A 12,829-nucleotide genomic window follows, 5' to 3' on the forward strand; every position below is an offset into this window, starting at 1 on the left:
TAATATTAAAGTCGACAAACATTCGCAATGAAGTGCCAATTTCTCCATAATTTACTGGAAATATTAGCATATAGAAGTAACAATTCTAAGACTAATTGAAAAGCTTACATTAGATATTGCTGATTGTCGATAGTTTTTGAAAAAGTCGAAGGCACTAAAATCTGGCTGACGAGGTGGCCAACACGGCCGTTTTAAGAATGTATAAGAAAAATCAGCCAATTTATTAACTATTACAGGAAAGAATAAAATTTATAGAAAGTTTGAAGTTCATACAAAAGTAACTTAAGTACCTTACCCTTAGGCATTTATTTTCCTAGCATTTTTCTTGTGAAAATTTGTTACTCATGCCGCAAGTATTTACTTTAGTAAATAAATCATTTTCTACGGATAAAATATCTACCCAAATTATTTAATCTGTTCTGTCCGGCAGTTTAAAGCCACAATACTTAAAAAATATTCCATGCTGTGGCCACAAGAAGACATTAGACTAATTTTTCGAGTCAATGATTGTTCTTATACTGAGTTGTAATAGGTATCCTTTAATAAATTTACATGAATGTAGGTATGTAGAATGAAAATATTCTTCAATAAAATTTTGTTCTCAATAATCCATAAGGTACGTTTTGCACCACTTTGCAGCATTCTTTTTGGTTATGTCTTTAGTAAAATTTCTTAAATTGACCAAAAACCCAAACTTCATTATATTGACGCTTTCTTTGTGTAGTTCTGCTAGAAGTTTATCAATAATAGCATACCTAATAAGTATTGATGCAGAAATCGTTGCTTCCTTCCAACAAACACAACTTCTTCGGGCGTATTTTTGTTGTAGGTATAGATTTTTTTCCTTTGAGAACTTGTCCCTACTTATCACATCCGGGCAAATTTCTTCATTCAGACTTGTAAAAGTTAAATAAACTTGAATTCCGTCTAGACTGTACAGCATTTTTTAAAGAACCTTATGAGCCAATCATACTTTCCATTATAGAATCCACTTTTCGAAGTGATGTATAATTTTTATCTAATATTTGATATATATATTTGATGCTCCAAAATACCAGTTTCCAATGAGTTCTGTTACCTAAGCAATAGCGCATTTAATTCAATATTAGTAGCAAGAATTACATATGAAAAAATTACAAAAAATTATACTATTGATAAAAATTGTCCCCTCAAAAATGTTGCACCCGTGGGTAGGTGGCTCTAGAAGAATTAGGTTGTTGATTTAGTCTACATTTAAAAATTGAAGAAATAAATTATAATTGAATAACATATACGTATTTTTAACCGGCTTAGTTCAAAATTAAATATGGACTTCTAAATTAAAAAGCAAACAAAGAATGATTGTATTATGGCAAACTTGTATTCCTATATATAGGGTGGTTTTTTAGTGCGATAGAGTCGATTATTTCCGATGGTGTTGAACTTTCGAAAAATAGTTTCATGTAAAAGTTGTTGACGCACAAAGTGCGCACATTTAAAAATATCTTATATGATACAGAGTGTCTCAGAAAAGCGAGGCAAGATCAAAGTGTATTTTTTTAAATAGAACTACCCATTTTCATTCGCTTGAAACGCTGCATATGCACCGTAAATTTGTTTTTTCTTACTTGTGACGTTGGCAGATTATCGGCATTTTAGTAAAATTTTGCTTAAAAACATGGTATCTAAAAATTCATTGTAGAAGCAAAAAAAATCAGTTAAAGATCCAAAAAAATACGGCTTGCCAATCACCACAGATCCGTTAAGAACTCTATTGAACCAAAATATCAATACATTATACAGGCTGTTAACAATGTGGAATCAAGTTAACACTTGATTAAGAACTTGTTAACAAAGTTCAATCTAAAACTTTTTAAGGCAATATAACTTTTGTTTTYMAAATGGAACTACCTGTATATTAATACGTCATTAGATAGACAATTTACAAAGTTACAAATTTGCATTTACACTTAATAAAACACTACCTCAAATTATAATTTATTTCATTAAAAAAATTCAAAAAGTTGCTACATTTTGTATGGTGGCTATGGAAGTCAATAAATAAGTGTCAACATTTTAATTGCCACGTTTAATTGATCATTTACCTAATTATATGAAGGAAAGAGTGTGGTATTTACATGATGGAGCTCCAGTTCGACATGCAGCTCAAATTCATGAGTAATTCAACAATAATTAATTTCCTGAGAGGTGGATAGGCAAAGGTGGGCCTGTTCAGTGGCCACCTCGTTCACCCGATTTGACAAAAATGGATTTATTTTCATGGGCTTACGTCAAAAACGAAATTTATAAAATAACTCCAACTACAAAAAATAACATGAAAGAACGAATCACAACTGTTTTTCGAAGCATTAATAATATTGTTTTTAACTGCGTTAGCGATTCATTTCAAAAACGTAGATATTAATAGTTGATTAAATGTTAACATAAGTCATATTGAACATTTATTTTAAAATATCACTATAGGCATAATTTTATATTTTTATTTTTATAGATGTATGCAGTTTTATCGCATTTTTTGCTATGAAATTCTATGCCATTGATAAAACGTTGTACTTTTCTTCATTGATTATGTCAAGTATCATCAAATTTTGACACTTATTTAATGAATTCCAGGTACAAAATGTAACAACTTTTTGAAATTTTTAAATAAAATAAATGATAATTTGAAAACGGTTGATTTCACAGCTTAAAGTGTAATTGCAAATTTGTAACTTTGTAAATTGTCTATCTAATGACGTATTAAGTTACAGGTACTTCCATTTGATAAACAAAAGTTATATTGCGTTAAAAAGTTTTAGATTTAAGTCCACATTGTTAACACCCTGTACAATGTATTGATATTTTGGTTCAATATAATTCAATACAATTAGCGGACCTGCGGTGATTAGAAAGACGTATTTTTTGTATCTTTAACTGCTTTTTTTGGTTCTACAATCAATTTTTAAATACCATGTTTTTAAGCAAAATTTTACTAAAATGGCGATAATCTGCCAACGTCGCAAGTAAGAAAAAAAACAAATTTACGATGCGTATGCAGCGTTTCAAGCTGCATTCCATGAGTTAATGAGAAATGGGTAGGTCTATTTAAAAAAATACACTTTGATCTTGCCTCGCTTTTCTGAGACACTCTGTATCATATAAGATATTTTTAAAATGTGCGCACTTTCTGCGTCAACAACTTTTATATGAAACTATTTTTCGAAAGTTCAACACCATCGGAAATAATGGACTCTATCGCACTAAAAAACCACCCTGTAGGATTAGATTTTTGCGATCTCAAGGCATACAAATTTACTTGGAACCGTTTAAATTGTTTGCCCATATTATATTTCGTTCCGAGTTTAACAATAATGCACGTTTAAAAAGAAAATTTGGAAACGGTTTTCAACAACAATTTTTGTGATAAAAATACATGTTTTAAATACTATTCTTAATACAAAAGGTCAATAAGACAATTTTAAAAACACCAGAAAACAATGCCTTTTGTTGACGCTTTAATTGCTGTAACAAGGAAATTAAAAACGGTGCAAACTTAACTCAATACATACGCCATGATACGGAAATAATAGAATTAAAAAATTCGTATGAAATAAATATATTAACTAGATACCTACACATTATATCGATATGGAAGTGATTAATATCTCGTGATTCCACTCCCGAATAAATAATAATGATGATGATCATTGTCATTCAGTCGAGATTAGCTAATAAACCAACAGTGGGATGTCATTCAGGATATGTAATTTAGTCGTGCTCTAATAACGGTATTGTTCTATGTCTGTTCCATTGAAATGAAGGCAAGGGGATGGGGGTGCCGAAATTATCTCACCAGCCCGATTCAACAATCGACTGCAAACGAGCGGTTTGCAGACGGATGAAAGTTAATTGGACAAATTTGCTGCTTAATTATCGTCTTCTTACATTGGGCCAAAACTTCGTTTCAAAAAACTGCAAAAAGTAAACATTTAAAAGCTTTTCAGAAGCTATAACAGCCGTACGTCTGATTGAATAGTAAAGGTTAATTTGCAATAATTAAAAGAAAACTTCGATTTTATTGCAAGTTGGATTAGAAAAAGCATTCAATTTTAAATGTCCAACTGGAGAAGTGTTTATTAAAAGAGAAGCGACTACGATAAATCACGAAAAGTTGAGATTTCTTTAAGTTTTTCTTGTGGCCGGGGCCGCCCATCTCAAAAGTCATAAATTTGCTCCAGAAGCGATAAAGTTGATATTACTGGAACAGTGTGACATATTGAGGCATATTTCAGAAGGAATGTTTTTAATCGTCCGTTTCATATATTTAAAAAAAAGTTAATCTAATTCTCCTTTTGGAATATTAAAGCTTCAAATATTTTATATTGTAAAGTTGTCCCCAGTTGGCCCCCCAGGACGGCGAATTTTTCAAATCATTTTTTGTAAACGTTCTGGTCGTTTTTTCAAGATAATCCTAATTACTTTCGGTAAAAAACTAATAAACCGAATAAATTTATTGGGTTTTTGTGCCAAATTCGAAGCTGAAATGGGTTTTCTAAAGTTCCCTGCATACAGATAAATAAAGCGAATTTTCTAGCAAAATTAATTTTTTAATTTTTGGCTGAAAAGACCCCATTATTGTCAAAAAAGAAGAAAATCATCAGAAAATAATGGTTTTTTGCGTTTTCGCAAAAAAACCGGAGGAATTTGTTTACGTTTTTGTCGCGAATTCGACGCTGAAAAAAGTTTTGTAAAAAAAGTACAAATCTATAATTTTATCTTGTAATTTTCGCCTCCATTTTAAGATCTCCCGATCGTCAGTATTTTGAAGTGAAACTCTACAAAATAGATCGTTTTTGAGTAGAAAGTAAAGTAAAATAAGACGAAGAAGAAAGAAAAGCCAAAAAAAAATTCAATCAAAACTAAAAACCACATTTTTTAACAATTGCTACAATCTTCAGACGAATGGAAGTGACGACAATTATTTGGTTTTTGTTACATCTTCGAAGCTGGAAAGGGATTTCATAACTTTTAACGAAGCAAAAATACCTTAAGATTGTCAGCATTTTAAAGTGAAACTTGAAGAAAATTCAGAAATCTTCAAGAAATTTTAAAAGTATTATTAATAAATGGCCCTTAAATAAATCTAAAAACAAGTGAAAAAAGTCATTAACATTTTCGCAGCAACGGAGCTGAGTTATTGCGGCGTTGCGTTAATATTAAACAATTATTAAAAATTCACTGCGCAATTTCGAATTTATGAATTATTCTGGTAGTTAGTGCGAAATTTTTGAAATCTAAAAACCACACATTATTGAATTGGTTTTCAACTGCGAAAAGAGGATTTGGTAGATTTTCCATATGGCATTATAAATAAGTTTTTTAATTGCTCCTAAAAAATATTTTAATTTATTTTCCTGACTGCGTGTAATTGTTATTATATTCTTATCCTTCCTGGGTCTCAGTCAAAGTGACCATGATCAGATTTAAAATTTACACAAACTACCAACACCAATTCACAATTAAAACATATTGTACAAAAACTAAAAACTATAATTTATAAAGCGTTAAAACATTCATCAGTTCTTGAGGGAAAAAAATCCTTCCTTTTGGGACAGGAAAATATTTGAAAAACGTACCTCATAATTTGTAAACATTACGTTCTTTTAGGTCTTTGCCTTCTTGAAATCTTAAATTTGTTTCAATTATTATATTAGGATTCTTCTTTTATGATAATTTGTTTCCGTAACTAATATATCTGCGTTGTTAACATCGAAATTATGTAACACTTGGGGTGCATGTTGTGTTAATGCTGTTTTATTTTCACTAGTATTTCCCAGACTGTATTTATGTTCGTATATTCTCTTTTTTAAATATCGTTTAGTTTGTCCTATATATGTATTATCACATTCTAAACAATTCACTCTATATACAGTATTTGGTAAATCCATTCTGTCAGTTTTTAGTTTCAGTTTTGGAAAACATTCAGTTGATAAGTTGTTCTTTGTTTTTTTCCGTTATTGTAATGTTGTGTGGTTGTAGTATTTTTAATAATTTTTTATTGATTTCTGGAATAAATTTTTTTTGGGTAGTTATTAAGTAATATTTTTCTGATTTTTTTAAAATTTTCTTGTCTGTAATTTGGGTGTGATCATTTTATAGCTCTATCCGTAAGTGCCTTTATTACGCTTTTTTATATTTTTGAGGTGCATATGAATTATAGTTTAGATATCTTCCTTACTAGTTCTTTTGTATACCAATTTGTTTTTATTTCACTTGAATTATCATAATTTACTGTTATGTCTAAAAAATGGATTGATTGTCATATGTTAAAAGTTAAAAAATATAATATAAAGTAACGATTTATTATGTACTTTTTTAATTTTAATTGAATTATAACTAAAGCTATTTTACATCAACCAAAATTTTAAATATTCCATGTAATTCATACCGCAAAAATTAATTTAATTTGTTAATTGTTGGACATAATTACTACCTATATGTGAAATGAGAGACGCTGATCTTGGGAAACTTTTCAGTGCCATCATAGGACATTAAATATCTTTCAGGAATTTTAGGATTGTATGGCTGTATAAATATTATTAAAATAAATTAAGGTAAGTAATATATAATTTGGTCGCACTTTGTTTCGAATCGCCGACCTTTTTCCTTCTATTATAAATACACCAATATGATCTGCACAATAAAAGTGGAAATTAATATTTTCCAGTCCAATCTCAGTTTAATTTAGACTCAAACCCTCTTTCCAAATATCATATTTCAAGTAAAAGTTATATAAAATAGTTATAAATTACTAAAATTAGTATTTGAGAATTAAACGGCATTTAAGTAAATTATAATACTTTATTAAGTATGAGGTCTGTTACCTCAGTTTAACTGTTGAAATATGACAAAGTTAATCGAAATTGTCTGGTCCAGTGTTTGTTTCTAAAAATGGGTCTAGTCATCCCATTAAAAATGTTGACGATTTCCGGGCTTTTATTTGCTGTTTCGAAAAATGTACTGGTTGCAAAATGTATGGTCTATTTAAACAGAATTACACATTTTAGATATTAAATACCTAACAATGCTATTGTGTCTTGCAATAAGAATACTAGCGAAGTGAGTTTTTTTTCAACGACTCGCCTAAAGTGCCTCTTACATTTCAGTGATTTCTGGCTCTAACTTTTGTTTAAAAGTACTTAATTTGTAAAATCTATAAATTCACAATTTTACACTGATCGATTCTTCAAATTAACTGTAAGTGGACCACAATGCTTCTTTGTATAATTAAATCTAGAATGGATAGAAGAACCAGAATTTGGATTATATAGAATTGAATTGAATTCGATCTACATCTCTGAATTTTGGTGATATCCAGTAGCAAATTATTCATTGAAAGATTTGTTCAATGGTTTGAAATGTATTGCAATGTCGGGTAAAATTGTATTTTTGCAACAATTGAATGAGGCAAACGAAAGTTTTTAAAATTTACTTCGTAAGATCGACGCACTTCTAGTTTTTTAATAAATTTACTACCCACTAGGTATTATAGTTTTTCCAAATACTTGGTTTGATATGTTCAATTCAAGAATTAGTTTCAAATATTTTACTAAATCACATCATTTTAGGCCTAGTCAGTAACTGCATAATTTCTTTACGCAATTTAAACATCGTGGTAATGCAAGTCTTAATTTATATTAATAAAAAGTTATGTATATTTATAAGTTGTAGAAAAATAAACATTTTCTCAAAAATCACGCCATTTTTTCAAAAAAGTCAGTTTTTTTATTATTCCTCAGCACTAATTAAGATTAATCATAAAGTCCCTTTTTAGTTAGTTTGTGATAAATTTATCGTTTTGAAATAACAGTTCTTAAATTTGAAAGATTCGCAGATAATTTTACTAATTTAAATAAATTATTAAAATGGAAAAGTTTTATAAAATCATAAACATGTCTACCTAATGCATAAAAATGTTATACCTAGTTATACCCTACTTTCAAATGTTATTTTATTGATCGATAATAATAAATTCCTGCAAAAGAAAGAAGAAAACTATTTTTTATGTGCGAAAGCGCACGAAATAAAATAAAAACAAATTTCTATATGAGAAAAGTACACTTGATTAGCTTTCATTAAACAAAAATGTTCGTGAAACCTACGAGATTTTTCAAATACCTATTTGCTAAAAAATAAAAAGCACCTTTAATTTTAAAAAGGAGGTTTTCATACCATAGAATAAAGCAAAGAATCTTGATGAAATAAATCAAAATATATTTTTATCTAAAATTGCACTTTTTTTTAGACCTTGAGGTTAGTAGTTGTATAAATAAATAAATGTGCTCTAATTTGGGAAATACTTCGTTAAACTAGAGCTTTTCAGACAGGAAATTCAGCATTAAATCGCAAATATCATATCGATCAAACATAGCAAGAACCTAATAACATTTGAATTTATCGTTATTCTAAAGCACACCATTAAATCATAATATTTGTAGTGTTTATCAGTGATTTAATTGCAAATGATTGCCTAGAATATAACTTCTTTTGTTTTCGCACCCTATATTATTAAAATGTTTATTTTCGAAACAAATTGTTGATATATAATATTATCAAACATGAATCTGTTAGTTTGGGGGGTGCATTGTTTTGTTCAAAGTAATATTATATTTACATTATAAATCGCAAACTAATAAATAACTCATGCAAAAGGGCTAATATTGATTCAGTGTTTTATTCAAATTTGATAAATTAAATATGAAATAAATGTAATGACGGCAGGTACATGCTATTTGGCTGGCTAGAGCAGTTATCAATTTGCATCATTCTGGTTTAGTACTTATTTGCATGTTTCGTTAATTTTTACTGTTTATTCTAATAAAAATAAAAACTATAAAATTTATTTTATGCTCAATAAATCTAGGTAGCAGCATGTAAAAGCCATGTAAAAGCTACTTCCTGTATAAGAATTAAAAATAGAATATAACTTTGAAATTTAAATAGTTGTAGAAATTGATTTTTTTATTATACCTACCTGTAAGAATATTGAAATGTAAAAATGAAACAGGATAATTGGCGTAGCCAATGATTTTATTGGTCTCTAAAGTTCTGTTATTTACAACTTTTTACTCATATAACATATTCAATATATTATATTCTAAAAACATAACACAGCAGGTCCAAAATTGACCCCAGGTATATAAAAATATTTCATGATGAATGTACAAAACCATACATAACATTTCCATTAAAAAAATTCGTATAATAATGAAAGATATGCAAATCGTTTCATTCGACATTTAATAGTGATATTGTTGGTTGGTACATAGAAAAATCGGAACATCAAAACGACTAAAAATAGGCTTCAATTATAAAACTTAAAAATTAAAGTACTTAATAAAACGGAGCATAAAACTGATGCAATAATAACAATAAGTTTAATGCTAATTTATTTCAAATAACAATATGAGAAATAAAAAAGCGTTTTTTGATATAAACGTATTACATACTGTTTTTAGCAATACATAAATAACCAACAGCTATTCACACAAATTGAAGAAAAATTGGCACAATACCGCTCCAATTGTAGTCTAAAAAATACTTCGTTTCACTTGTTTTGCGATCCTTGGCGGAAATCCAGAGGGTCGCAAGAGCTATACTCTTCGACCCTGGAATTGATGTCACACATAGTATTCGGCCGAATTCTGACCATCGCAATTTATATTCTGACTCGCCTGGTTGCGGATTTGGAGTTTTAGACGATCAACCTCCTGTATTGCTCTGGCTAATTCCGATCTGATTCTATGGAGCTCATTCTGCAGGCTTCTGTTGGTTTGCTCTAGTTCGTGCCGTTGCTGCAATCGTTTCGATCGGCAATTTTGAGCATATCCTCGGTTTTTCAGAGTTCGCCTTTTCTGCTTGAGTCTGACGATTTCTTCTCTAGGACAACCGTGAAGCCTTTTATTTAGCTCTCGCACAGAAAGCGTCATAAGCATTTTGTCGCTCAGACGACCCAGCTCATCTGAGCACGTTGAATAACCACTGGTATTGAACTCATCACTCGATCCGAAATATCCACTGTCGTTTTTACGAAGTCCCAGTCGAGGTGAAAGTGCACTCGCCAGCGAAGACACTGATTGAGGTCTTTGATGTAGCAGATGATTGTGGTTTTGGTCCTCCGGAATTATACCTGACGGAATGTAACCTCGTCGTTCCCATTCCGGATCTCCACCCATGCAATGAAGCGGCCTGAGGTCCAAAGGTTGAGGCTCAGAACGCATCACTGGTGGAAACCACATCATGTGCTGTTGCTCCTCCAAGCCAGATGATCTATACGGTGCAGGCGATTGGCTTGGAGAGGTATGCGGAGGTGTATCTGGATTTGTCATGTTGATCATAACGGGTTGTTGGTAGATCGGCTCTGACGGTGTTACATTTCTTCTATCGTCCCAGCCCTGAGCCCTTCCGCCCATTCTGCTGCAAGAATCTTCCTCGTGAGGTAACCAGGCCACAGATTCAATGTACTGACGCTTTTCTTCCCTTTTCACTGTGATATCCTCTAGATGGTCTAACACAAAATCCTGAACATACTCTTCGGCTAATAAATCTTGCTGATTGTCATCCATGATGCCCACATTCAAAACAAAAAAAAACACTGGCTAAAAAAGTTCGCCGTGAGCAAACACTTCGCGTTATTTTCGAAACACTTTCTTAAGGTTTTCGCAATGCATTTACGACGGCGGCAGAATCATTTTTGCTGCCACCGACAGCGGTGTTGGTGGCGCGTCCCGGATAGTCCTGGATTCGAGTTGGAGAGGCGGGCATTTGGATGGAAGGACCGCCTTTATCAGTCGATATTGTATAGGTAAGTGCAAGAGAGAATGACCAGAATCCGAACGGAACTGCTATCCAAGAGAGAGACGCAAAAGGAAATTTGTTTATACCTTCGCGGCCAGTGGAGAGCGGAAAATGTTGGGGTGTTTTTGAATTTTATTGTGTGTTAGAAATGTTCCGGCATTCTCATAAGATTTCAGCATATGGGCCACTAAAGTTGAACGGGTTACGATTTTTATTGTCAAATGCATGAGTTTGCGTTATTGCCAGCTATGACATGTTTACAGGATATTCTAAAAGCTCACTGGACTCTGGGGGTTGAGGGTTTTTACTGCCAAACCCATTCAATAATAAGATTTTTTACAATTTTAATTTAAATAGGTATAAACTATTCGTTGAGAATTTTCAGAAGATTATCGCGTCGGATTTAGCAGAACTTGTGCTTATCAGGTTTAATTGATACCCACTTTGAAGATAGTAAATTTAATTGATTCAATACTTAAAATGTTATCATTACTTTAGTTATTCGGAATTATTAGTGTAGCGATTTGTGTGCTATAATGTAAAAGATTGCTAAGATGCCACTGGGGTTTACGTTCTAATAGATTTATAACTATTTACTGATATTAAATTTGCAATACATTACAATGAGCGGCGGCAAATGTATTGCATATAATTATTTAAAAATCCGTTGTTTATTTTTGGGAAAATTGCTCGGACTCGTCGATTTTTGTTTTTAAATGCTCATTTTCTGAACCAAGTTTTTATACAGGATGTCGCAAAAAAAAATTATGATATCAAGGCCAACTTTTTCAAATAGAAGTTTTATTGAATTCTCTACAAAAACCTAATCATTTGGCGTCTGAATGTCGTAAGCAAAAATGACACGCAATTAATTAATTAAAATTTTGTTACACCAAAACTAATTAAAACTAAGACTAAAAGAGTTAAATAAGTGCTCAAACAGCCACCTTCTTGACCATAACCAGCCAAACCGATGTATAAAGTCATCATTAGTTTGTTTATTGTTATCTATATTATTATTCAACATTATTGAGTGCCTTTCTGTCAATATTCCTAATTCCCTGCCTAATTTTGGTTTCTAAGTCTCCAATGTTTAGCGGCCGATTTACCTAAACCTTGAATTTTAAATAAGTCTGAGTTTTAATTTTTATCAGTTTATAAGTTTGGGTGGTAATTTTGCTTATGACTTTCAGACGCCAATTTCCCAAAAACCGGAAGTATAGGGTGTGCTACATAAAACATAATATTAATTTTGTAGAAAACTGAATACATTTGCAAAAAACGGGATTTCTATTTGAAAAGTTGGGCTTGATATCATAACATTTTTGGGCCACCGTATATAAATAAAAATTACAATTTTTAGGACTGGCAATCGGAATCTGATGATAGAAAACCTGCAGAATCGGGTTTTCAAAAATATTTACAAAGCGAATTTAATACTTTTTTCAGTTGGTCAATTTTGCTTTGCGGTAATTTCAGCAAGCAGAAATTCTAGAATAGGTACACACGAGTATATTTTACTTTTTCTCTTATTTGAAATGCTGTATGCTGTATGAACACTTTTTAAAACCATTATCTTTGCTTAAGTTTATATTTCTTTTCTTCTAAGCTAATTCTTCTGAACAATCGCTGTTTTGGAGTGGTGTTAGTGTGTTATTGGCAACTTATTCACTTCAGTTTTGATAAAAATCACAATATGTAATTCAAATATTAAGTAAATTCTAATTATTTTTAATGACATAATAAACAATTAAAATGTGCCGACAAATTTATTATTATTAACTATTTAAGTTACAAAAAATAAGCCCTGATGATCTTGTACAGCAAATTCTATAGCAACAATTTAGATTATTATAGAAAATTTTATTCTCAAGTACATAATAAAATACAACTTGATAAATAAAACACTGCACATGACCGGGGAGCATTCTTGTAACTAATATTTTGCAAAACTATTTGAGCCCCTCAGTTTTTAAGATTTATATTAAAAAAA

At 30.8% G+C, this 12,829-nt stretch overlaps 1 protein-coding gene across 1 annotated transcript; it reads right to left on the minus strand.

Moving 5' to 3' along the window:
- Window positions 1-9,051: 9,051 nt before the first annotated feature.
- On the minus strand, window positions 9,052-10,806 carry LOC109543607 (transcription factor MafAa). The gene has a single exon (XM_019913409.2). It carries the CDS (start codon window positions 10,602-10,604, stop codon window positions 9,660-9,662), a length of 945 nt encoding a protein of 314 aa, XP_019768968.1. The 5' UTR covers window positions 10,605-10,806; the 3' UTR covers window positions 9,052-9,659.
- Window positions 10,807-12,829: the final 2,023 nt, after the last annotated feature.

Source organism: Dendroctonus ponderosae, unplaced genomic scaffold (genome assembly GCF_020466585.1).
Source record: "Dendroctonus ponderosae isolate FM_Combo_2020 unplaced genomic scaffold, Dpon_F_20191213v2 Dpon_F_20191213_3, whole genome shotgun sequence".
In the NCBI taxonomy this organism is placed as follows: domain Eukaryota; kingdom Metazoa; phylum Arthropoda; class Insecta; order Coleoptera; family Curculionidae; genus Dendroctonus; species Dendroctonus ponderosae.